Below are 26,504 nucleotides of genomic sequence, written 5' to 3'. Positions count from 1 at the left end.
TTGGGGTTTTGGAGTTTGGGGTTTTGGGGTTTTTGGGGTTTGGGGTTTTGGGGTTTTGGGGGTTTTGGGGCTTTTTATGGGGTTTTGGGTTTTTGGGGGTTTTTATGGGGTTTTGGGTTTTTGGGGTCTTTTTTGGGGGGTTTTCTTGGGGGTTTCTTGGGGGATTTTGGGCTTTTTGGGGGGTTTTTTGGGGGGGATTTTGGAGTGGAAGTTTTGGGAGTTTTGGGGTTTTTGGGGTTTGGGGTTTTGGGGTTTTATGGAGGTTTTTGGGGTTTTGGGGATTTTGGGGCTTTTTATGGGGTTTTTTTGGGGTTTTTTTTGGGTTTTTTTGGGGGTATTTGGGGTTTTTTTGGGGTTTTGAGATCTTCTGAGAAGGTTCTTGTGATGTTCCTGCAGTTGGGATTTGGGGTTTTGGGGTTTTGGGGATTTTGGGGATTTTGGGGTTCGGGGATTCGGGAGATTTGAGGTTCGGGATTGGGGAATTTGGATTTGGAATTTTTGGGGTTTGGGGTTTTTAGGAATTTGGGGTTTTAGGGTTTGGGGGTTTTGGGCTTTTCTGGAAATTTTTGGGGGGGATTTTTTGGGGATATTTTGCGGGAATTTCTGGGATTTTGGGGTCTCTCTGTGTGACTCAGTTTCCCCTGGGGAATTTTTGGGGAGGATTTCTGGGATTTTTTGGGGGAAAATTCTGGGATATTTTGGGGGCGATTTGGGGTTTTTTGGGGGAATTTCTGGGGGGTTTTTTGGGATTTTTGTGGGGAATTTTGGGATTTGTGGGATTTGTTTTCGGGGGATTTCTGGGAATTTTTTGGGGGAATTTGGTTTTTTGAGGGGGAATTCCTGGGATTTTTGGGGGGATTTCTAGGGTTTGTTTTTGGGATTTTTGGGATTTTTTGGGAATTTTGGGGGAATTTCTGGGATTTTTTTGGGGGGGATTTTGGGGTTTTTTGGGGGGGGATTTTGGGGGAATTTCTGGATTTTTGGCTCTCTCTTTGTGTGACTCAGTTTCCCCTGGGGGAATTTTTTGGGGGGAATTTCTGGGATTTTGGGGTGTTTTTTGGGATTTCTGGCATTTTTAGGGGGAATTTTTGGGAAGATTCTGCGAATTTTTTGGGGGGATCTCTGGGATATTTTGGGGGATTTCTGGAATTTGGGGGGAATTTCTGGATTTTTTTGGGGTGAATTTCTGGGAATTTTGGGGGGAATTTCTGGGATTTTTTGGGGGGGAATTTGGGTTTTTGGGGGAATTTCTGGGATTTTTTGGGGGGAATTTCTGGAATTTTTGGGGTGAATTTCTGGGATTTTTTTTGGGTGATTTTTGGGGTGAATTTCTGGGATTTTTTGGGGTGAATTTCTGGATTTTTTGGGGTGAATTTCTGGGATTTTGGGGTGAATGTCTGGGATTTTTTGGGGGAATTTCTGGATTTTTTGGGGTGAATTTCTGTGATTTTTGGGGATTTTTGGGGTGAATTTCTGGGATTTTTGGGGTGAATTTCTGGGATTTTTGGGGGGGGAATTTGGGTTTTTGGGGGGAATTTCTGGGATTTTTTGGGATGAATTTCTGGATTTTTGGGGGGAATTTCTGGGATTTTCGGGGGGGGATTTCTGGAATTTTGGGGGGGATTTTTGGGGGGAAATTCTGGATTTTTTGGGGTGATTTTTGGGGTGAATTTCTGGGACTTTTTGGGGTGAAATTCTGGGATTTTCAGGGGGAATTTCTGGGATTTTTGGGGGATTTTTGGGGGAATTTCTGGATTTTTTTGGGGTGAATGTCCGGGATTTTTTGGGGTGAATTTCTGGGATTTTTTGGGGATTTTTGGGAGGAATTTCTGGGATTTTTGGGGTGAATTTCTGGGATTTTTTGGGGGGGAATTTCTGGGGATTTTGGGGGGGAATTTGGGTTTTTTGGGATGAATTTCTGGGATTTTTTGGGGGGAATCTCTGGGATATTTTGGGGGATTTCTGGAATTTGGAGGGGGATTTCTGGATTTTTTTGGGGTGAATTTCTGGGAATTTTGGGGGGAATTTCTGGGATTTTTTTGGGGGGGAATTTGGGTTTTTTGGGGGATTTCTGGGATTTTTTTGGGGGGAATTTCTGGGATTTTTTTGGGGGGAATTTCTGGGATTTTTTTGGGGGGGAATTTGGGTTTTTTGGGGGGATTTCTGGGATTTTTTGGGGGGGAATTTCTGGATTTTTTGGGGGGGAATTTCTGGCATTTTGGGGTGAATGTCTGGGATTTTTTGGGGGGAATTTCTGGGATTTTTGGGGGAATTTCTGGGATTTTTTGGGGTGAATTTCTGGGATTTTTTTGGGGATTTTTGGGGTGAATTTTTGGGATCTTTTTTTTGGGGTGAATTTCTGGATTTTTGGGGGAATTTCTGGGATTTTTTGGGATGAATTTCTGGATTTTTGGGGGGATTTTTGGGGTGAATTTTTGGATTTTTGGGGATTTCTGGGATTTTCGGGCGGGGATTTCTGGGAATTTTTGGGGGAATTTCTGGATTTTTTGGGGGGATTTTTGGAGGGAATTTCTGGGATTTTTTTGGGGGGGAAATTTGGGGTTTTTGGGGGGATTTCTGAGATTTTTTTGGGGTGAATTTCTGGGATTTCAGGCGGGGATTTTTGGGATTTTTGGGGGATTTTTGGGCTGAATTTCCGGCATTTTGGGGTCTCTCTGTGTGACTCAGTTTCCCCTCCCCCCCCCAGCTCATCGCCCCCCCTCAGGTGAGTCCCCGCCCCTCCCCCACCCCCCCCAATTTCCCCTTCCAACCCCCCCCACCAGCGCCCCTCCCCCTCCTCTTCCTCCCCCTCCTCCTCCTCCATTTCCCAGCCTTCATCGCCCTCCTCTTCCTTCATTCCTCATCTTCCTCCTCATCCTCATCTCCCTCCTCTTCCTCCCCTCGCCCTCCTCCTCCTCCCAAGCCTTCATCGCCCTCCTCCTCCTCTTCCTCCTCCTCCTTTTCCCAGCCTCCCTCCTCCTCCTCCTCCTCCTCTTCCTCTTCCTCTCAGCCTTCGTCTCCCTCCTCCTCCTCCTCCTCCCTTTCCCAGCCTTCATCTTCCCCCTCCCCTTCCTCTTCCTCCCCTCTCCCTCCCCCTTTTCCCAGCCTTCATCTCCCTCCTCCTCCTCCTCCTCCTCTTCCCTCCCAGCCTTCCTCGCTCCTCTTCCTCCTCCTCCTCCCCCCATCTCCCTCCTCCTCCTCCTCTTCCATTTCCCAGCCTTCCTCCCTCCCTCCCTTCCCCTTTTCCAAGCCTTCATCTCCCTCCCTCCTCCTCCTCCTCCCTCCTCCTCCTCCTCCTTTCTTCCTCCTCCTCCTCCTCCATTTCCCAGCTTCTTCTCCCTCCTCCTCCTCCTTTTCTAAGCCTTCCTCGCTCCTCCTCTTCCTCCTCCTCTTTCTCCTCCATTTCCAGCCTTCCTCCCTCCCCCTCCTCTTCCTCCCCTCTTCCTCCCAGCCTTCCTCTTCCTCCTCCTCTTCCTCGCTCCTCCTCCTCCATTTCCCAGCCTTCCTCCTCCCTCCCCTCCCCTTTTCCAAGCCTTCATCGCCCTCCCTCCTCTTCCTCCCTCCCTCCTCCTCCTCTTCCTCCCCCCATCTCCGTCCTCCTCCTCCTCCCTTTCCCAGCCTTCATCTCCCTCCCTCCTCCTCCTCCTCCTCCCCTCTCCCTCCTCCTCCTCTTCCCTCCCGGCCTTCCTCGCTCCTCCTCTTCCTCCTCCTCCATTTCCCAGCTTTCTTCTCCCTCCTCTTCCTCCCCCCATCTCCATCCTCCTCCTCCTCCTCCTTTTCTAAGCCTTCCTCGCTCCTCCTCTTCCTCCTCCTCCTCCTCCATTTCCCAGCCTTCCTCCTCCCTCCCTTCCCTTTTCCAAGCCTTCATCGCCCTCCTCCTCCTCCTCCTTCCTCCCTCCTCCTCCTCCTCCTTTCTTCCTCCTCCTCTTCCCTCCCAGCCTTCCTCCCTCCTCCTCCTCTATTTCCCAGCCTTCCTCCCTCCCCTCCTCTTCCTCCCCTCTCCCTCCCAGCCTTCCTCGCTCCTCCTCTCCTCCTCCTCTTCCTCCTCCTCCTCCTCCATTTCCCAGCCTTCATCTCCCTCCTCCTCCTCCTCTTCCCTCCCAGCCTTCCTCGCTCCTCCTCCTCCTTCTCCTCCTCCTCCATTTCCCAGCTTTCTTCTCCCTCCTCTTCCTCCCTCCTCCTCCTCCTCCCTTTCCCGGCCTTCCTCGCTCCTCCTCCTCCTCCTCCTCATCTCCCTCCTCTTCCTCCCCTCTCCCTCCTCCTCCTCCCAAGCCTTCATCTCCCTCCTCCTCCTCCATTTCCCAGCTTTCTTCTCCCTCCTCCTCCTCTTCCTCCTCCTCCTCTTCCTCCCCCATCTCCATCTTCCTCCTCCTCCTTTCTCCTCTTCCTCCTCCTCCTCCTCCTCCTCTTCCTCCTCCTCCATTTCCCAGCCTTCCTCCTCCCTCCCTTCCCCTTTTCCCAGCCTTCATCTCCCTCCTCCTCCTCCCTTTCCCGGCCTTCCTCGCTCCTCCTCCTCCTCCTCCCCCTTCCCCTCCCCGTCCCTCTCCTCCTCCTCCTCCTCCATTTCCCAGCCTTCCTCCTCCCTCCTCCTCCTCCTCGCCCCCGGCTCCTTCCCCGCGGATTCTCCGCCCCGAATTCCCGAATTTCTCCCCCTCCCCTCCCCCCCACCCCTTTCCCCCTTTTCTCCAATTTTTTTTTTTTTTTTTGGGTTTTTTTGGATTTTTCCCTCCCCCCTCCCCTCCCTCCCATCCTTTTTACGATCCCGCTTTTTATTTTTTTTCCCCCCCATTTCTCCATTTTTTTCCCCTCTTTTTTCCCGATTTTTCCCATTTTTCCCGTTTTTCCCTCCCTCATCCCGATTTTTCCTCCTCCTCGTCCCGATTTTTGCCCATTTTATCCCGATTTTCGCCCATTTTATCCCGATTTTTTCCCATTTTTCCACCCTTTTACCGCCGATTTTTTCCATTCCCCCCGCCCCAAAAATCCCGATTTTTTCCCCGATTTTTCCCATTTTTTCCCCACCCTCATCCCGATTTTCCCATTTTCCCCCTCCTCATCCCGATTTTTTACCATTTTATCCCGATTTCTTTTCCATTTTTTTCCGATTTTTCCCGGTTTTTTCCACGATTTTTCCCATTTTTTCCCCATTTTTTCCCGGTTTTTTCCACGAATTTTTCCCATTTTATCCCGATTTTTCCCCATTTTCGCCCCTCCTAATCCCGATTTTTTTCTCTTTTTCCCCGATTTTTTTTTCCATTTAATCCCGATTTTTTCCCCCTCCTCATCCCGATTTTTTCCCATTTTATTCCGATTTTTTCCCCATTTTTTCCCGTTTTTTTCCCCCTCCTCATCCCGATTTTTCCTCGCTTTTATCCGGATTTTTTTTTTCCTTTTTTTTCCCGATTTTTCTCCATTTTTTCCTCTCCTCATCCCGATTTTTTTCCCGATTTTTTCCCGGTTTTCCCCCTTTTTTTTTCCCTTCTCATCCCAGCGGTTTTTTCCCCATTTTTTCACCATTTCCCCCCCCGATTTTTTCCCCTCCTCATCCCATTAATTCCCCCCATTAATTCCCTTTCCCCATCCCGATAATTCCCCATTTTCCCCTCATTTTATTCCTCATTTTTCTCTCTTATTTTCCCCATTTCTCCCCGTTTTTTCCTCATTTTTTTCCCCCGATTTTCTCCTTAATTTTCCCCCATTATCACCTTCAATTTTTCCTCATTTTTCCCTCTAATTTTCCCCTAATTTTCCTCATTTTCTCCTTCATTTTCTCCCCTTTTTACCTCATATTTTTCCCCATTTTCTCCTTCGTTTTCCCCTCATTTTCACCCCATTTTTCCTTCATTTTCCCCTCTTTTTTTTCCCCATTTCCCCCCCCTCTTTTTCCCTCATTCCCCCCTAAATTTTTTCCCCCTTTTCCCCATTTTTCCCCCCCCATTTCTCCCCAAAATCCCCGAAAAATCCCAAACCCCCCTCAAACCCCCCCCCCTCCCTCTCCCCTCCCCCTCTCCCCTCCCCCTTCTGACATCACCGCTCCCCTCCCCCAACCCTTCCAAAAAACCCCACCAAAAAAACCCAAAAATCCCCCCCTAAAAACCCCCCAAAAAAACCCCAAAAAAACCCAAATTTCCCCCGGAAACCTCAAACCCCCCTCTCCCTCCCCCCTTACCCCAACCCTTCCAAAAACCCCCCAAAAAAACCCCAAAAAACCCCAAATTTCCCCCGAACACCCCAAACCCCCCTCAAACCCCCCCTCTCCCTCTCCCAACCCTCCCCAAAAACCCCAGATTTCCCCCGAAAACCCCAAATTTCCCCTGAAAACCGCAAATTTCCCCCGGAAATCTCAAACCCCCCTCTCCCTCTCGCCTCCCCCAACCCTCCCAAAACCCCCCACAAAACCCCCCAACCCCCCCCAAAAACCCCAAAAAACCCCAATTTTTCCCCAAAAACCCCAAACCCCCTCAAACCTCCGTCTCCCCTCCCCCAACCCTCCCAAAACCCCCCCAAAAAAACCCCAACCCCCCCCTAAAAACCCAAAAAAACCCCAAAAACCCCAATTTTCCCCCAAAAAAAACCCTCCAACCCCCCCCCAAAAAACCCCAAAAACCCCAATTTTCCCCAAAAAAACCCTCCAACCCCCCCCCAAAAAAACCCTAAATTTCCCCCGGACACCCCAAACCCCCCTCAAACCCCAAACCCCCCCCCTCAAACCCCCCCTCTCCCCTCCCCAACCCTCCCAACCCCCCCCCCAAAAAAACCCCAAACCCCCCCCTAAAAACCCCCAAAAAAACCCCAAAACCCCCCCAACCCCTCCCCAAAAAACCCCAAATTTCCCCTGAAAATCCCAAATTTCCCCCGGAAATCTCAAACCCCCCTCTCCCTCTCCCCTCCCCAACCCTTCCAGAAACCCCACAAAAAAAACCCCAAAACCCCCCTAAAAAAAACCCAAAAAAAACCCCTAATTTCCCCCAAAAACCCCAAATTTCTCCCAAAAACCCCAAATTTCCCCTGAAAACCCCAAATTTCTCCCGGAAACCCCCCCTCTCCCCTCTCGCCCAACCCTCCCAAAACCCCCCAAAAAAACCCCAAACCCCCCCTAAAAACCCCCCCTAAAAACCCCAAAACCCCCAATTTTCCCCCCAAAACCCCCCCCCTAAAAAACCCCAAAAAAACCCCAATTTCCCCCCAAAAACCCCCCCAAACCCCCGCCCATGCCCCTCTGGCTCTGAACCCCGGCCATGGCCCCCAAGGCAGCAGCGGCCCCGTGGCTCCGCGTGGCCCTTCTGGGGTCACTGCTGGGGCCGCTCTGGGGCGCAGGGAGGAAATCCGTGCACGTGGGGGCGCTGTTCCCCATGTCCGGCGGGTGGCCGGGCGGGCAGGCGTGCCTGCCGGCCGTCAGGATGGCCCTGGAGGACATCAACGAGCGCCGCGACATCCTGCCCGACTACGAGCTGCGCCTCATCCACTACGACAGCAAGGTCAGGGAATTCGGGGTGAAATTTGGAGTTTTGGGGAAAAAATTTGGGGTTTTGGGGAAAAAATTTGGGGGTTTTAGAGTGAAAATTTGGGGTTTCGGGGTCAAGATTTGGGGTCAAAAGTTGGGGTTGGTAGAATGTCAATGAGCGCCGCTCATCCACTATGGCAGCAAGGTCAGGGGATTTGGAGCAAAAAATTGGGGTTTTGGGTCAAAATTTGGGGTTTTGGGGTTTGGGGTAAGAATCGTAGTTTTGGATCAAAATGCGGAGATTTTGGGTCAAGATTTGGGGATTTGGGGTCAGAAGTTTGGGGTTGGAGGACATCAACGAGCGCCGCGACATCCTGCCCGACTACGAGCTGCGCCTCATCCACTACGACAGCAAGGTCAGGAAATTTGGGGTGAAATTTGGGGATTTTGGGGAAAAATTTGGGGTTTTGGGGAAAAAATTGGGGGTTTTATAGTGAAAATTTGGGGTTTTATGGTGAAAAGTTGCGGTTGTGGGAGTCAAGATTTGGGGTCAAAAGTTGGGGTTGGTAGAACGTCAATGAGCGCCGCTCATCTGCTACGGCAGCAAGGTGAGGAAATTCGGGGTGAAATTTGGGAGTTTTGGGAAAAAATTTGGGGTTGTGGGGTCAAGATTTGGGGTCAGAAGTTGGGGTTGGAGAACATCAATGAGGGATGGGACATCCTGCCCGACTACGAGCTGCGCCTCATCCACTACGACAGCAAGGTCAGGAAATTCGGGGTGAAAAAGTGGGGTTTTGGGAAAAAAAAATGGGGTTTTAGAGTGAAAGTTTGAGGTTTTGGGGTCAAAAGTTGGGGATTAGGGGTCAGAAGTTGGGGTTGGAAACATCAACGAGCACTGGAACATCCTGCCCAAATACGAGCTCTATCTCATCCACTGCAGAGGAGATTTGGGGTGAAAAAGTGGGATTTTGGGAAAAAACCCCAGGATTTTACGGTCAAAAGTTGGGGTTTTATGGTCAAAAGTTGGGGTTTTGGGGTCGGGATTTGGGGTCAAAAGTTGGGGTTGGAGAACATCAACGAGCGCCGCTCATCTGCTATAGCAAGGTGGGGGATTTGGGGTCAAAATTTGGGATTTGGGGTCAAAATTTGGGGTTTTGGGGTTTGGGGTAAGAATCGGTGTTTTGGATCAAATCGCGGAGGTTTTGGGTCAAGATTTGGGATTTTGGGGTCAGAAGTTTGGGGTTGGAGGACATCAACGAGGGATGGGACATCCTGCCCGACTACGAGCTGCGCCTCATCCACTACGACAGCAAGGTCAGAGGGGGTTTGGGGTGAAAAAATGGAGTTTTGGGAAAAAATTTGGGGTTTTGGGGAAAAAACCCGGGATTTTACGGTCAAAAGTTGAGGTTTTGGGGGTCAAGATTTGGGGTCAAAAGTTGGGGTTGGAGAACATCAACAAGCGCCGTTCATCCACTATGGCAGCAAGGTCAGGAAATTTGGGGTGAAATTTGGGAGTTTTGGGAAAAAATTTGGGGTTGTGGGGTCAAGATTTGGGGTCAGAAGTTTGGGTTGGAGGACATCAATGAGCGCCGTTCATCCACTACGGCAGCAAGGGGAAAGGTGAGGGATTTTGGGTCAAAAAATTGGGATTTTGGGTTAAAATTTGGGGATTTGGGGTTTGGGTCAAAAATCAGTGATTTCGGGTCAAGATTTGGGGATTTGGGGTCAAGATTTGGGGATTTGGGGTCAGAAGTTTGGGGTTGGAGGACATCAATGAGGGATGGGACATCCTGCCCGACTACGAGCTGCGCCTCATCCACTACGACAGCAAGGTCAGGAAATTTGGGGTGAAAAAGTGGGGTTTTGGGAAAAAAAAATGGGGTTTTAGAGTGAAAGTTTGAGGTTTTGGGGTCAAAAGTTGGGGTCAAAAGTTGGGGTTGGAGAACATCAACGAGCACCATTCATCCACTATGGCAGCAAGGTCAGAAAGTTTGGGGTGAAATTTGGGAGTTTTGGGAAAAAAACCCAGGAATTTGGGGAAAAATCCCGGGATTTTGGGGGAAAAAAGTGAGGTTTTAGGGTGAAAATTTGGGGTTGTGGGGTCGGGATTTGGGGTCAAAAGTTTGGGGTTGGAGAACATCAACGAGCGCCGTTCATCCACTATGGCAGCAAGGTCGGGAAATTCGGGGTGAAAAAGTGGGGTTTTGGGGAAAAAATTTGGGGTTTTTGGGGAAAAAATTGTGGTTTTTAGAGTGAAAATTTGAGGTTTTGGGGTCAAAAGTTGGGGATTTGGGGTCAGAAGTTTGGGGTTGGAGGACATCAATGAGGGATGGGACATCCTGCCCGACTACGAGCTGCGCCTCATCCACTACGACAGCAAGGTCAGGAAATTCGGGGTGAAAAAGTGGAGTTTTGGGGAAAAAAAATGGGATTTTGGGGGAAAAAATTGGGGGTTTTAGAGTGAAAATTTGAGGTTTTGGGTCGGGATTTGGGGTCAGAAGTTTGGGGTTGGAGGACATCAATGAGGGATGGGACATCCTGCCCGACTACGAGCTGCGCCTCATCCACTACGACAGCAAGGTGAGGGAATTCGGGGTGAAAAAGTGGGATTTTGGGAAAAAAATTGGGGTTTTATGGTCAAAAGTTGGGGTTTTAGAGTGAAAAGTTGGGGTTTTATGGTCAAGATTTGGGGTTGTGGGAGTCAAGATTTGGGGTCAAAAGTTGGGGTTGGTAGAACGTCAATGAGCGCCGCTCATCTGCTACGGCAGCAAGGTGAGGAAATTCGGGGTGAAATTTGGGAGTTTTGGGAAAAAATTTGGGGTTGTGGGGTCAAGATTTGGGGTCAGAAGTTTGGGGTTGGAGGACATCAATGAGGGATGGGACATCCTGCCCGACTACGAGCTGCGCCTCATCCACTACGACAGCAAGGTCAGAGGGGGTTTGGGGTGAAAAAGTGGGGTTTTGGGGAAAAATTTGGGGTTTTAGGGTCAAAAATTGCGGTTTTTGGGGCCAAAAATTGGAGATTTTGGGTGAGGAGCAAGGGTTGGAGAACATCAACGAGCGCCGCTCATCTGCCACAGCAAGGTGGGGGATTTGGGGTCAAAAATTTGGGATTTTGGGGTCAAAAATTGGGATTTCGGGTCAAAATTTGGGATTTTGGGGTTTTGGGCCAAAAATCGCAGTTTTTGGTCAAAATGCGGAGGTTTTGGGTCAAGATTTGGGGATTTGGGGTCAGAAGTTTGGGTTGGAGAACATCAACGAGCGCCGCTCATCTGCTATGGCGAGGTGGGGCATTTGGGGTCAAAATTTGGGATTTTGGGTCAAAATTTAGGGTTTTGGGTCAAAATTTGGGGATTTGGGGTTTGGGTCAAAAATCAGCGGTTTTGGATCAAAAATCGAGGATTTGGGCTCAGAAACCGGGGTTGAGAATGGTGGGAATTGGGGTTGGAGGACATCAATGAGGGATGGGACATCCTGCCCGACTACGAGCTGCGCCTCATCCACTACGACAGCAAGGTTAGAGGGGGTTTGGGGTGAAATTTGGGAGTTTTGGGAAAAAATTTGGGGTTTTGGGGAAAAAACCCGGGATTTTACGGTCAAAAGTTGAGGTTTTATAGTGAAAGTTTGAGGGGTTGGGGTCAAAAGTTGGGGTTGGAGAACATCAACAAACCCCACTCATCTGCCACAGCAAGGTGAGGGATTTGGGGTCAAAATTTGGGATTTTGGGTCAAAATTTGGGGTTTTGGGGTTTGGGGTAAGAATCGTAGTTTTGGATCAAAACACGGAGATTTTGGGTCAAGATTTGGGGATTTGGGGTCAGAAGTTTGGGGTTGGAGGACATCAATGAGGGATGGGACATCCTGCCCGACTACGAGCTGCGCCTCATCCACTACGACAGCAAGGTCAGGAAATTTGGGGTGAAAAATTGGGGTTTTGGGGAAAAATTTGGGGTTTTTGGGAAAAAAATTGTGGTTTTTAGAGTGAAAATTTGAGGTTTTGGGTCGGGATTTGGGGTCAGAAGTTGGGGTTGGAGAACATCAGTGAGGGATGGGACATCCTGCCCGACTACGAGCTGCGCCTCATCCACTACGACAGCAAGGTCAGAAAAATCGGGGTGAAATTTGGGGGTTTTGGGGAAAAAATTTGGGGTTTTGGGGAAAAAACCCGGGATTTTACGGTCAAAAGTTGAGGTTTTATAGTGAAAGTTTGAGGGGTTGCGGTCAAAAGTTGGGGTTGGAGAACATCAACAAACCCCACTCATCTGCCACAGCAAGGTGAGGGATTTGGGGTCAAAATTTGGGATTTTGGGGTCAAAAATTGGGGTTTTGGGTCAAAATTTGGGGTTTTGGGATTTGGGGCAAAAATCGGCGATTGCGGGTCGGGATTTGGGGTCAAAAGTTGGGGTTGGAGGACATCAATGAGGGATGGGACATCCTGCCCGACTACGAGCTGCGCCTCATCCACTACGACAGCAAGGTCAGGAAATTTGGGGTGAAATTTGGGAGTTTTGGGAAAAAAAAACGGGATTTTATGGTCAAAAGTTGGGGTTTTATGGTGAAAGTTTGAGGTTTTGGGGTCAAAAGTTGGGGTTGGAGGACATCAACGAAGGCTGGGGCATCCTGCCCGACGATGAGCTCAGGGTCGTCCACTGCAGAGGAGATTTGGGGTGAAAAAGTGGGATTTTGGGAAAAAAAAAATGGGATTTTTGGGAAAAAAACACGGGATTTTACGGTCAAAAGTTGAGGTTTTGGGGGTCAAGATTTGGGGCCAAAAGTTGGGGTTGGAGAACATCAACAAGCGCCGTTCATCCACTATGGCAGCAAGGTCAGGAAATTTGGGGTGAAATTTGGGAGTTTTGGGAAAAAATTTGGGGTTGTGGGGTCAAGATTTGGGGTCAGAAGTTTGGGTTGGAGGACATCAATGAGCGCCGTTCATCCACTACGGCAGCAAGGGGAAAGGTGAGGGATTTTGGGTCAAAAAATTGGGATTTTGGGTTAAAATTTGGGGATTTGGGGTTTGGGTCAAAAATCAGTGATTTCGGGTCAAGATTTGGGGATTTGGGGTCAAGATTTGGGGATTTGGGGTCAGAAGTTGGGGTTGGAGGACATCAATGAGGGATGGGACATCCTGCCCGACTACGAGCTGCGCCTCATCCACTACGACAGCAAGGTCAGGAAATTCGGGGTGAAATTTGGGGGTTTTGGGAAAAAATTTGGGGTTTTTGGGGAAAAAATTGTGGTTTTTAGAGTGAAAATTTGAGGTTTTGGGTCGGGATTTGGGGTCAGAAGTTTGGGGTTGGAGAACATCAACGAGGGATGGGACATCCTGCCCGACTACGAGCTGCGCCTCATCCACTACGACAGCAAGGTCAGAGGGGGTTTGGGGTGGAAAAATGGAGTTTTGGGAAAAAATTTGGGGTTTTGGGGAAAAAAATTGGGGTTTTTGGGAAAAAAATTGGGGGTTTTAGAGTGAAAATTTGGGGTTTCGGGGTCAAGATTTGGGGTCAAAAGTTGGGGTTGGTAGAATGTCAATGAGCGCCGCTCATCCACTATGGCAGCAAGGTCAGGGGATTTGGGGTGAAATTTGGGAGTTTTGGGAAAAAATTGGGGTTTTAGGGTCAAAAATTGCGGTTTTTGGGGCCAAAAATTGGAGATTTTGGGTGAGGAGCAAGGGTTGGAGAACATCAACGAGCGCCGCTCATCTGCCACAGCAAGGTGGGGGATTTGGGGTCAAAAATTTGGGATTTTGGGGTCAAAAATTGGGATTTCGGGTCAAAATTTGGGATTTTGGGGTTTTGGGCCAAAAATCGCAGTTTTTGGTCAAAATGCGGAGGTTTTGGGTCAAGATTTGGGGATTTGGGGTCGAAAGTTGGGGTTGGAGAGCATCAACAAGCGAGGTGAGGAGATTTGGGGTGAAAAAATGGAAATTTGGGGTGAAAAAATGGAAATTTGGGGTCCAAATTTGGGATTTTGGGGGTTTTGGGGTCCAAATTTGGGGTTTTGGGGTTTTGGGGTCAGGAAGTTGGGATTTGGGGTCAGAAATTGGGGTCTGGGGACGTCCTGGCCGAATGTGGGGACACCAGGATGGGATTGGGGTGGGTGAAATTTGGGATTTGGGATTGGGGGGAATTTTGGGGTCAGATTTGGGGTTATTGGGATGGGATTGGGGTCGGTTTGGGATTTGGGATTTGGGATTCGGGATTCGGGATTGGGGTGAATTTTGGGGTCAATTTTGGGGTTGTCAGGATGAGTTTGGGGTCAGTTTGGGATTTGGGATTTGGGATTTGGGATTTGGGACTGGGGTCAGGTTTGGGGTCGGTTTTAGGGACACTGGGATGGGATTGGGGTCAGGTTTGGGATTTGGGTGAATTTTGGGATTGGGGTGAATTTTGGGGTCGGTTTTGGGGTTATCAGGATGAGATTGGGGTCAGGTTTGGGATTTGGGATTTGGGATTTGGGTGAGTTTGGGGTCAGATTTGGGGTCACCGGCATGGGATTGGGGTGAGTTTGGGATTTGGGATTGGGGTGAATTTTGGGATTGGGGTGAATTTTGGGGTCAGTTTTGGGGTCATTGGGATGGGATTGGGGTCAGTTTTGGGATCAGTTTTGGGGTCACCGGGACAGGGTTGGGATTTAGGGCAGGAGGTCAAGAATGGGATCAGGATTTGGGGCAGGGATTTGGGATTGGGGCCGGCATTTTTGGCCCCAAAATCTCAATTTTCCCCCCAAAAATCCCAAATTTTTCCCCCAAAAACTCCCAAATTTTCCCCACAAAACCCCCAACATTTTCCCCCTAAAATTCCCAATTTTTCCCCCAAAAATCCCAAAATTTTCCCCAAAAAACTCCCAAATTCTTCCCCCCAAAAAACCCCAATTTCCCCCCAAACTTCTCCCTCAAAAACCCCAAATTTTTCCCCCCAAAATCCCAAATTTCCCCCAAACTTTTCCCTCAAAAACCCCAATTTTTTCCCCCCAAAATCCCCAAATTTTCCCCCCAAAAACCCCAATTTTCCCCCAAACTTTCCCCCCCAAAAAACCCAAATTTTCCCCAAAAATATCCCAAATTTCCCCCCCAAAAATATCCCAAATTTTTCCCCCAAAAGTCCCCAAATTTCCCCCCAAAAATCCCAAATTTTTCTCCCCAAAAATCCCAAATTTTTCTCCCAAAAAACCCCCAATTTTTCCCCCCAAATTTTTTCTCAAAAATCCCAAATTTTCTCCAAAAATATCCCAAATTTCCCCCCCAAAAATCCCAACTTTTCCCCCAAAATTTTCCACCCAAAAATCCCAAATTTTCCCCCCAAAATTCCCCAAATTTCACCCCAAAAATCCCAATTTTTTTTTCCCCTAAAAATCCCAACATTTTCCCCCAAAAACCCCAAATTTCCCCCAAAAAATCCCAAACTTTCCCCCAAATTTTTTCTCAAAAATCCCAAACTTTCCCCCAATTTTTTTCCCCAAATCCCCCAAATTTCCCCCGATTTGATCCCAAATTTTCGTCCCTCCCAAACCCCCCTAAAATCCCCACCCCCCCCCCTTTCCCATCCCAGCGCCGTTGCCATGGCAACCCCGGGGATGCTGAGAGCGTCTCCATGGCAACCCCGGGGATGCTCCTGAGCGTTTCCATGGCAACCCCGGGGATGCTGCTGGGCGTTGCCATGGCAAAAAATGGGATTTTTTTGGATAAAAATTATGAATTTTTGGGGGGTGAAAATTGGGATTTTTTGGATAAAAAATATGAATTTCTGGGGGGTGAAAATTGGGAATTTTTGGATAAAAAATGGGATTTTTTTTTGGATAAAAATTGAGATTTTTGGGGTTGAAAAATGGGAATTTTGGGGTTGAAAATGGGATTTTTTTGGGGTTGAAAATGGGATTTTTTGGATAAAAATGGGATTTTTTGGATAAAAAATATGAACTTTTGGGGGTTGAAAATTGGATTTTTTGGGGGTGAAAATTGGGAATTTTGGGATAACATATGGGATTTTTTTAAATTAAAAAATGGGATTTTTTGGGGTTAAAAATGGGATTTTTTTTGATAAAATTGGGATTTTTTTGGTGTTGAAAATGGGATTTTTTGGGGCCGTTTGGGTGCAAATTTTGGGGTTTTTTCCCCTGGCACTGGTGGTTACTGGTTGAACTGGGATTGTCCCCGATTGTCCCCAATTGTCCCCTCAGTGTGACCCCGGCCAGGCCACCAAGTCCCACCTGGCGCCATCTTGGATTTTGGGGTCCATCCTTGAATTTTTGGGTTTTTGGGGCCATTTTGGGGCAATTTTTGGGATTTTTGGGTTGGAACTGGTCTGGAACTGGTGGTTACTGGTTAAACTGGGATTGTCCCCAATTGTCCCCAATTGTCCCCTCAATGTCCTTGAATTGGTGGCTCCATCCTTGGATTTTTTGGGGTTTTGGGGCCATTTTTGGGCATTTTTTGGGTTTTTTGGGGCCATTGTGGGGCTGTTTGGGTGCAAATTTTGGGGTTTTTTTCCCTGGAACTGGTGGTTACTGGTTGAACTGGGATTGTCCCCGATTGTCCCCGATTGTCCCCTCAGTGTGACCCTGGTCCCTCCTGGTGCCATCCTTGAAGTTCTTGGTCCAACCTTGGATTTCGGGGCCATTTTGTGGTTTTTGGGGCCATTTTGGGATGTTTTTTTTGGGGAATTTTGGGGTTTTTTCCCTGGCACTGGTGGTTACTGGTTAAACTGGGATTGTCCCCGATTGTCCCCGATTGTCCCCTCAGTGTGACCCCGGCCAGGCCACCAAGCTCCACCTGGTGCCATCTTGGATTTTTGGGTCCAACCTTGAATTTTTGGGTTTTTGGGGCCATTTTGGGGCAATTTTTGGGATTTTTGGGTTGGAACTGGTCTGGAACTGGTGGTTACTGGTTAAACTGGGATTGTCCCCGATTGTCCCCAATTGTCCCCTCAATGTCCTTGAACTGATGGCTCCATCCTTGGATTTTTTGGGGTTTTGGGGCCATTTTTGGGCATTTTTTGGGTTTTTTGGGGCCATTTTGGGGCCGTTTGGGTGCAAATTTTGGGGTTTTTCCCCTGGCACTGGTGGTTACTGGTTGAACTGGGATTGTCCCCGATTGTCCCCGATTGTCCCCTCAGTGTGACCCCGGCCAGGCCACCAAACTCTCATGGTCACACCTGGGGTCACCTGGAGTTTATGGGTCCAACCTTGGATTTTGGGGCAGTTTTGGGGGTTTTGGGGTGATTTTCTTGGGAATTTTGGGATTTTTGGGTTGGAACTGGTGTGGAACTGGTGGTTACTGGTTGAACTGGGATTGTCCCCGATTGTCCCCGATTGTCCCCTCAGTGTGACCCTGGTCCCACCTGGCGCCATCTTGGATTTTGGGCGTTCTTGGGGCGTTTTCTGGGGTTTTTGGGCCATTTTGGGGCCATTTTGGGGCCATTTTGGGTGCAAATTTTGGGGTTTTTTCCCCTGGCACTGGTGGTTACTGGTTGAACTGGGATTGTCCCCGATTGTCCCCGATTGTCCCCTCAATGTCCTTGAACTGGTGGCTCCATCCTTGGATTTTTGGGGTTTTTGAGATCATTTTTTCATGGTTTTTTGAAGTTTTTGGGGCCATTTTGGGTCAATTTGGGTGCAAATTTTGGGGTTTTTTCCCTGGAACTGGGAGTTACTGGTTGAACTGGGATTGTCCCCGATTGTCCCCGATTGTCCCCTCAGTGTGTCCCCGGCCAGGCCACCAAGCTCCACCTGGTGCCATCTTGGATTTTTGGGTCCAACCTTGAATTTTTGGGTTTTTTGGGGCCATTTTGGGGCAATTTTTGGGATTTTTGGGTTGGAACTGGTCTGGAACTGGTGGTTACTGGTTAAACTGGGATTGTCCCCGATTGTCCCCAATTGTCCCCGATTGTCCCCTCAATGTCCTTGAATTGGTGGCTCCATCCTTGGGTTTTTGAGATCATTTTTTGATGGTTTTTTGAAGTTTTTGGGGCCATTTTGGGGCCGTTTGGGTGCAAATTTTGGGGTTTTTTTCCCTGGCACTGGTGGTTACTGGTTGAACTGGGATTGTCCCCGATTGTCCCCAATTGTCCCCTCAATGTCCTTGAACTGATGGCTCCATCCTTGGATTTTTTGGGGTTTTGGGGCCATTTTAGGGCATTTTTTGGGTTTTTTGGGGCAATTTGGGTGCAAATTTTGGGGTTTTTTTCCCTGGAACTGGTGGTTACTGGTTAAACTGGGATTGTCCCCGATTGTCCCCGATTGTCCCCTCAGTGTGACCCCGGCCAGGCCACCAAACTCTCATGGTCACACCTGGGGTCACCTGGAGTTTATGGGTCCAACCTTGGATTTTGGGGCAGTTTTGGGGGTTTTTGGGGTGATTTTCTTGGGAATTTTGGGATTTTTGGGTTGGAACTGGTCTGGAACTGGGAGTTACTGGTTGAACTGGGATTGTCCCCGATTGTCCCCGATTGTCCCCTCAGTGTGACCCAGGTCCCACCTGGCGCCATCTTGAATTGCTGGGTCCAACCTTGAATTTTTGGGGTTTTTGGGGCCATTTTGGGGCCATTTTGGGTGCAAATTTTGGGGTTTTTTTCCCTGGCACTGGTGGTTACTGGTTGAACTGGGATTGTCCCCGATTGTCCCCAATTGTCCCCTCAGTGTGACCCTGGTCCCACCTGGCGCCATCTTGGATTTGGGCGTTCTTGGGGCGTTTCCTGGGGTTTTTGGGGACATTTTGGGATGGTTTTTTTGGGAATTTTGGGATTTTTGGGTTGGAACTGGTCTGGAACTGGTCTGGAACTGGTGGTTACTGGTTGAACTGGAATTGTCCCCAATTGTCCCCTCAGTGTCACCCTGGTCCCACCTGGCGCCATCTTGGATTTGGGCGTTCTTGGGGCATTTTCTGGGGTTTTTGGGGCCGTTTGGGTGCAAATTTTGGGATTTTTTCCCCTGGCACTGGTGGTTACTGGTTAAACTGGGATTGTCCCCAATTGTCCCCAATTGTCCCCTCAGTGTGACCCCGGCCAGGCCACCAAGCTCCTCTACGAGCTGCTCTACAATCTCCCGTTCAAGATCATCCTCATGCCCGGCTGCTCCAGCGTCTCCACCCTGGTGGCCGAGGCCGCCCGCATCTGGAACGTCACCGTGGTGAGGAATTTTGGGGCAAAATCGAGAATTTTTGGGAAAATTTGGGAGTTTTTGGGAAAAAATCGGGAGTTTTTGGGATGGTTGCGGTGTGGGAATTTTTGGGGATTTTTTGGGATTTTTTTTCGGTGCGTTTTGGGGATTTTTTGGTGAATTTTTGAGGGTTTTTTTTTGATTTTTTAATTTTTTTAAGCCAATTTTTTTCCTTTTTTTTCTCCAAATTTTTAAAATGAAATTTTGGGGTTTTTTTGGGTTTTTTTGGGTTTTTTTTTGTTTTAATTTTTTTCTTTTTTATTTTCAATTTTTTAAAATTTTGAGATTTGTGTTAAAATTTTTTTGAGAATATTTTTGGGGATTTTTTTTGGTTTTATTTTATTTTAAAAATTTGTTTTCAAAATTTTTTCTTTTTTTTCATTTTTTTAAAATTTTGGGATTGGAGTTAATTTTTTTTGAGAATATTTTTGGTGATTTTTTGGGTTTTATTTCATTTTTAAAATTTATTTTCAAAATTTTTTTCATTTTTTTTCAAATTTTTAAAACATATTTTGGGATTTATGTTAAATTTTTGGGGGGGGAAGATTTTTGCTGATTTTTTGGTTTTTATTTTATTTTAAAATTTTTTTTTCAAATTTTTTTCTTTTTTTTTCATTTTTTTAAAATATGTTGGGATTTGTGTTAAAATTTTTTTGAGAATATTTTTGGTGATTTTTTTAGGTTTTTATTTTTAAATTTTTTTTTCAAAATTTTTCCTTTTTATTTCCAAATTTTTAAAATATATTTTGGGATTTGAATTAATTTTTTTGAGAATATTTTTGGTGATTTTTTTTTAATTTTATTTTTAATGTTTTTTAATCCAATTTTTTTTCCTTTTTTTCCAATATTTTATAAATATTTTGGGATTTGTGTTAAATTTTTTGGGGGGGAATATTTTTGGTGAATTTTTGGTTTTTATTTTATTTTAAAAATTTTTTATCAAAATTGTTTTCATTTCTTTTTCAAATTTTTTAAAATATTTTGAGATTTGTGTTAAATTTTTTTGAGAATATTTTTGGGGATTTTTTTTGGTTTTATTTTATTTTAAAAATTGTTTTTCAAAATTTTTTCTTTTTTTTTTCATTTTTTTGAAAATATGTTGGGATTTGTGTTAAATTTTTGGGGGAATATTTTTGGGGAATTTTTGGGTCATATTTGAAATTTGTTGGGAATTTTTTTCTGAAGTTTAGGGATTTTTTTTGGGTTTTTAAATTTTTTAAAAAGTTTTTTCCAATTTTTAAAAAATCTTTTGGGATTTTTTTCAACTTTTTTGGGGGAATATTGGGGATTTTTTTTTTTCCAATTTTAAAAAAATATTTTGGGATTTTTTCTTTTAATTTTTGGGGGATTTTTGGGGGGAAGTTTTGGGATTTTTTTTTTTATTTTTCCAATTTTTAAAAATATTTTGGGATTTTTTTTTGTGTTGGAATTTTTGGGAATTTTCTGGATTTTGGGAAGATTTTTTTTTGGTGAATATTCTGGAATTTTTTCTTTAATTTTTCAGGATTTTTTGGGGAATTTTCAGGATTTTTTGAGGGATTTTAAAAGAATTTTTGGGGATATTTATTTGGATTTTAAGGGATTTATTTGGTGGGGATTTTTTTGGCATTTTCTGGATTTCTTTTAATTTTAAATTTCTTTGTGAATATTCTGAATTTTGGGGATTTTTCAAGAATTTTTGGGGTTCTTCTTTGGATTTTTTACCCAATTTTTGGGGTTTTTTTAAGATTTTTTGGGGCCATTTTTTTTCCAATTTTTGGGGGATTTTGGGGGGGATTTTCTGGATTTTGGGGCTTTTATTCTGGATTTTTAAAAGAATTTTTTGGGGGGGGCGAAATTTTTGGGGATTCTTAAAACCTTTTTTAATTTTTAAATTTTTTTTGTAATATTTTGAGAATTTAGGGGAAAATTGTGAAAATGATTCTTTACCGATTTTTCCAAAATTTAAATAACATTTCCTTGAATTTTTTTTTGTTCAATAAAATAAAAACTTTTGCACCATTTATGGATCTTTGGGGAATTTTTTGGGGGGAATTTTGGGGATTTTGGGGGCGTCCTTCCCGTCACTCCCATTCCCAAAATTCCCACCTTGTTCTTCCCAGATTTTTCCTGTCACTCTCCATTCCCAAAATTCCCAAAATTCCCAAAATTCCCAAAATTCCCCTTCCCTTTCCCACCATTCCCGTATTTCCCATAATTCCTAAATTTCCAAAATTCCCATTCCCACCATTCCCATATTTCCCATAATTCCCAAATCCCCACAATGTCCCCAATTCCCATTCCCAAAAATTCCCAAAATCTCAATTCCCACAATTCCCCTTCCCGAATCCCAAAATGTCCAAAAATTCCCACAATTCCCAAATCCCCAATTCCCAAAATTCCTTTCCCCATACCCAAAATCCCACAATTCCCAAATCCCCAAAATTCCCAAATTCCCAAAATTCCCAAATCCCAATTCCCACTCCCACAACTCCCAAAATCCCCAAAATTCCCAATTTCCCACAATTCCCAAACTCCAAAAATTCCCACAATTCCCAAATTCCCAAAATTCTCAAGTTCCCATTCCCAAAATTTCCCAAATTTCCCAAATTTCCCAAATTTCCCAAATTCCCACCATTCCTATCCCCAAAAGCCCCAAAATTCCCAAATTCTCAAATTCCCACCATTCCCATTCCCACAATTCCCACAATTCCCATTCCCAAATTCCCAAAATTCCCACAATTTCCATCCCAAAATCCCCAAAATTCCACAATTCCCAAAATCCCCAAATCCTCACCATTCCCATATTTCCCATAATTCCCAAATCTTTAAATCCTCAAAATTCCCACAATTCCCATTATTCCCATAATTCCCAAATCCCCAAATTCCTAAAATTCCCACAACCCCCAAATCCCCAAAATCCTGAAATTCTCATTCCCAAAAATTCCCATAATTCCCATCCCTAAAATTCCCACAATTCCCAAAATTCTGCTTCCCATTCCCACATTTCCCAAAATTCCCACCCAAAATTCCCACAATTCCCCTTCCCAAAATACCAAAAATTCCCCAAAATCCCAAATCCCCAAAATTCCTCAAATCCTCACAATTCCCAAAATTCCCATTCCAACAATTCCCAAATTCCCACAATTCCCAAATTCCCACAATTCCCACAATTCCCAAATTCCCACAATCGCCAAATCCCAAAAATTCCCAAAATCCCAAAAAATCCCCAAAATCCCCACAATTCCCATCCCCAAATTCCTGTTCCCGCCTCCATTCCCAACCTCCCAAATTCCCAAAATTCCAATTCCCAAATCCCCCAAAATCCCCCCAAAAATAATAATTAAAAAAAAATTAAAAATCCCCAAAAATTCCCCCCAAAATTTGGAATTTTTGGGCGTTCCCAGCTCCCCAACCCCCGGCGTTTCCCGACGTTTTTCCGGACCCACCATAACCCCAAAATTCCCAAAATTCCAACGATTCCCATCTGCCAAAATTCCCAAAATTCCGATTCTCAAAAAAAATCCCCAAAATCCCTGGAAAATTCAAAAAAAATCCCAAATAAATCCCATAAAAATTAAAAAAAAAAAAAAAAACCAAAAAACAAAAAAAGTCAAAAAAATCCCAGAAAAAAAAAATCCACAAAAATCCCCCAAAAATTCCAAAAAAATCTCAAAAAAATCTCCAAAATTCCCATTCCCAAATCCCCAAAAATCCCAAATAATGCCAAAAAAATTCCCCCAAAATCCCAAAATCCTTCCAAAAAAATCCCCAAAAAACCTCCAAAAAATCACCACAAAATCCCCCAAAAACCCTCCAAAAAAATCCCCAAAAAATCACCAAAAAATCCCCAAAAAACCTCCAAAAAATCCCCAAAAATCCAGAAAAAAACTCCAAAAATCCCCCAAAAAATCACCAAAAATCCCAAAAAAACTCTCCAAAAAATCACAAAAAATCCCCAAAAAACCTCCAAAAATCCCCAAAAAACCTCCAAAATATATCACAAAAAAATCCCCAAAAATCCCCAACAAACCTCGAAAAGATCACAAAAAAATAAAAAAAAATCCCAAAAAAATCACCAAAAATCCCAAAAAAAGCTCCAAAAAATCCCCCAAAATCCCCCCAAAAAGCTCAAAAAAATCACAAGAAAATCCCAAAAAAGTCCAAAAAAATCCCCAAAAATCCCCAAAAATCCCCAAAAAACTCCAAAAAATCCCCAAAAATCCCCAAAAAAACTCCAAAAATGCCCAAAAAAACCTCCAAAAAAATTCCCAAAAAACTTCCAAAAAACTCCAAAAAAATCCCCAAAAACCCTCCCAAAAATCCCCCAAAAACCTCCAAAAAATCCCCAAAAATCCCCAAAAAGAGCTCAAAAAAATCACATGAAAATCCAGAAAAAAACTCCAAAAAAATCCCCAAAAAATCCCCAAAAAACCTCCAAAAATCCCCAAAAAACCTCCAAAAAATCACAAAAAATCCCCAAAAAAACCTCCAAAAATCACGAAAAATCCCAAAAAAACCCCAAAAAATTCCCAAAAACTCCCAAAAACCCTCCAAAAAATCGTCAAAAAATACCAAAAAAAACCCTACAAAAAATCACCAAAAAATTCCCAAAAAATCCCCAAAAAAACCTCATAAAATCCCCAAAAATCCTCAAACAAATCACCAAAAAACCTCCAAAAAATCACAAAAAAATTCCAAAAAAACCCCAAAAAATCACCAAAAATCCAGAAAAAAACTCCAAAAATCCCCCCAAAAAATCACCAAAAATCCAAAAAAACCCTCCAAAAATCCCCAAAAAAACCTCCAAAAATCCCCAAAACAACCTCCCAAAAATCCCCAAAAATCCCCCAAAAATTCCCAAAAAATCCCAAAAAAATCACCAAAAAATCACCAAAAATCCCCCCAAAAAAGCCAAAAAATCCCCAAAAATCCAGACAAAAACTCCAAAAATTCCCCCAAAAAATCACCAAAAATCCCCAAAAAACTCTCCAAAAAATCACAAAAAATCCTCAAAAAAAACTCCCAAAAGACACCAAAAAACCTCCAAAAAAATCACCAAAAAATCCGCAAAAATCCCAAAAAAACGCTCCAAAAATCACCAAAAAACCCTCCAAAAATCACCAAAAATCCTCAAAAAGATCACCAAAAATCCCAAAAAAACCTCCAAAAAAATCACCAAAAAATCCCCAAAAAACCCCAAAAAAATCCCCAAAAAACCCCGAAAAATTCCCCAAAACTCCCAAAAAAACCTCCAAAAAATCGTCAAAAAATACCAAAGAAAACTACAAAAAATCACCAAAAAAATCCCCAAAAATCCCCAAAAAATCACCAAAAAACCTCCAAAAAATCACCAAAAATCCCCCAAAAAACCTCACAAAATCCCCAAAAATCCTCAAAAAAATCACCAAAAAACCTCCAAAAAATCACAAAAAAATTCCAAAAAAACCCCAAAAAATCACCAAAAAACCTCCAAAAAATCCCCCAAAAAAGCTCAAAAAAATCACATGAAAATCCCAAAAACACTAAAAAAAATCACCAAAAATCCCCCCAAAAAAGCCAAAAAATCCCCAAAAATCCAGACAAAACCTCCAAAAATCCCCCAAAAAATCACCAAAAATCCCAAAAAAACTCTCCAAAAAATCCCAAAAAATCCCCAAAAATCACCAAAAAACCTCCAAAAAATCCCCAAAAATCCCCAAAAAACCCTCCAAAAATCACAAAAAAATCCAAAAATCTCAAAAAAAATCCCCAAAAAATTAAAAAAAAAATCACAAAAAAATCCCCCCAAAAAAATCCCCAAAAAATCCCCAAAAACCCCAAAAAACCCCCCAAAAACCCCAAAAAATCCAAAAAAAATCCCAAAAAAACCCCTCCAAAAATCACCAAAAAACCTCCAAAAAATCACCAAAAAACCTCCAAAAAATCACCAAAAAATCCCCAAAAAAACCTCCAAAAATCCCCAAAAATCACCAAAAAAATCCAAAAAAACCCCTCCAAAAATCACAAAAAAATCCAAAAAAACTCAAAAAAACCCACCAAAAAACCTGCAAAAAATCCCCAAAAAATCCCCAACAAACCCCAACAAACCCCCCAAAAACCCCAAAAAATCCCAAAAAAATCCCAAAAAAACCCAAAAAAATCCCAAAAAAACCCCTCCAAAAATCACCAAAAAACCTCCAAAAAATCACCAAAAAATCCTCCAAAAATCCCCAAAAAAACCTCCAAAAATCCCCAAAAAACCTCCAAAAAATCACCAAAAAAATTAAAAAAAAACCCTCCAAAAATCACAAAGAAATCCAAAAAAACTCAAAAAAAACACCAAAAAACCTGCAAAAAATCACCAAAAAAATCCCCAAAAAACCCCAACAAAACCCCAAAAACCCCCAAAAACTTCGATTTTTTCACGATTTCCCCAAATCTTTTATGAATTTTTCACGAAATCACCAAAACCCCCCCAAACTTTGCCCTTTTCGGTGCCTCCCCAGCTGTCGTACGGCTCCAGCTCCCCGGCGCTCTCCAACCGCCGGCGTTTCCCGACGTTTTTCCGGACTCATCCCTCGGCCACGCTGCACAACCCCACGCGCGTCCAGCTCTTCAAGAAGTGGGGCTGGACCAAGATCGCCACCATCCAGCAGACAGAGGAGGTCTTCACCTCGGTAGGAACCCCAAAAACGCCACCGGGCGCCCCGAAAACGGCCCGGGATCTGAGATCTTCATGGAATTTCAGTTTGGGTTTGGTGACCCCAAAATCCTCCTTGAGTTCCTTCAGGATGGACCCAAAATCCTCCTTGGGTTCCTCCTTGGTGGCCCCAAAATCCTCCTTGGTGGCCTCCACATTCACCTCAGTAGGAACCCCAAAAACGGCACCGGGCACCCCGAAACCGGCCCGGGGTCCGAGACCTTCATGGAATTTCAACATGGGTTTGGTGACCCCAAAATTCTTCTTGGGTTCCTCCTTGGTGGCCTCAAAATCCTCTTTGAGATCCTCTTTGATGGCCCCAAAATTTCCTCCTTAGTGACCCCAAAATTCTTCTTGGTGGCCCCAAAATCTTCTTTGAGATCCTCCTTGATGGCCCCAAAATCCTCCTTGGGTTCCTCCTTGGTGACCCCAAAATTCTTCTTGGTGGCCTCAAAATCCTCCTTGGTGGATCCCAAATTTCACCTCGGTAGGAACCCCAAAAACGGCACCGGGCACCCTGAAAACGGCCCGGGGTCTGAGATCTTCATGGAATTTCAACTTGGGTTTGGTGACTCCAAAATTCTTCTCGGGTTCCTCTTTGGTGGCCCCAAAATCCTCTTTGAGATCCTCCTTGATGGCCCCAAAATTTCCTCCTTGGGTTCCTTCATGGTGACCCCAAAATTCTTCTTGGGTTCCTCTTTGGTGGCCCCAAAATTTCCTCCTTGGTGGCCCCAAAATTCTTCTTGGTGACCCCAAAATCCTCCTCGGGTTCCTTCATGGTGACCCCAAAATCCTCCTTGGGTTCCTCTTTGGTGGCCCCAAAATTTCCTCCTTGGGTTCCTTCATGGTGACCCCAAAATTCTTCTTGGTGGCCCCAAAATCCTCCTCAGGTTCCTCTTTGGCGGCCCCAAAATCCTCCTTGGGTTCCTCCTTGCTGGCTCCCAAAATTCACCTCGTCAGGAACCCCAAAAACGCCTCCGGGCGCCCCAAAACCGGCCCGGGCTCCGAGACCTTCATGGAATTTCAACTTGGGTTTGGTGACCTCAAAATTCTTCTTGGTGGCCCCAAAATCCTCCTTGGGTTCCTCCTTGGTGGCCCCAAAATTCTTCTTGGGTTCTTCTTTGGTGGCCCCAAAATCCTCTTTGAGATCCTCTTTGATGGCCCCAAAATTCTCCTTGGTGGCCCCAAAATCCTTTTGAGTTCCTTCATGGTGGCCCCAAAATTCTTCTTGGGTTCCTTCATGGTG

General features: G+C 45.0%; 1 protein-coding gene across 5 annotated transcripts in view; it reads left to right on the top strand.

Moving 5' to 3' along the window:
- The window catches only part of GABBR1 (gamma-aminobutyric acid type B receptor subunit 1), a 61,711-nt gene that overhangs the window by 3,008 nt on the left and 32,199 nt on the right, over positions 1–26,504 (top strand). For 3 of the 5 annotated variants that reach the window (XM_071419556.1, XM_071419559.1, XM_071419558.1), the window contains exons 2-5: positions 2,708–2,725; positions 7,318–7,478; positions 18,433–18,567; positions 25,065–25,235. In XM_071419556.1, the coding sequence (XP_071275657.1) occupies positions 2,708–2,725; positions 7,318–7,478; positions 18,433–18,567; positions 25,065–25,235 (485 nt within the window). Of the gene's footprint in view, positions 1–2,707; positions 2,726–7,317; positions 7,479–7,722; positions 7,861–12,696; positions 12,812–18,432; positions 18,568–25,064; positions 25,236–26,504 lie in introns of those variants that run through there. The other 2 variants (XM_071419560.1, XM_071419561.1) reach the window with 2 other exon arrangements.

This window comes from Agelaius tricolor, unplaced genomic scaffold (genome assembly GCF_023055355.1).
Source record: "Agelaius tricolor isolate 1412-34295 unplaced genomic scaffold, bAgeTri1.0.p SCAF_110, whole genome shotgun sequence".
Lineage (NCBI taxonomy): Eukaryota > Metazoa > Chordata > Aves > Passeriformes > Icteridae > Agelaius > Agelaius tricolor.
Note: the sequence above shows the minus strand (reverse complement) of the source record. Positions and strands in the feature narration are given on the sequence as shown.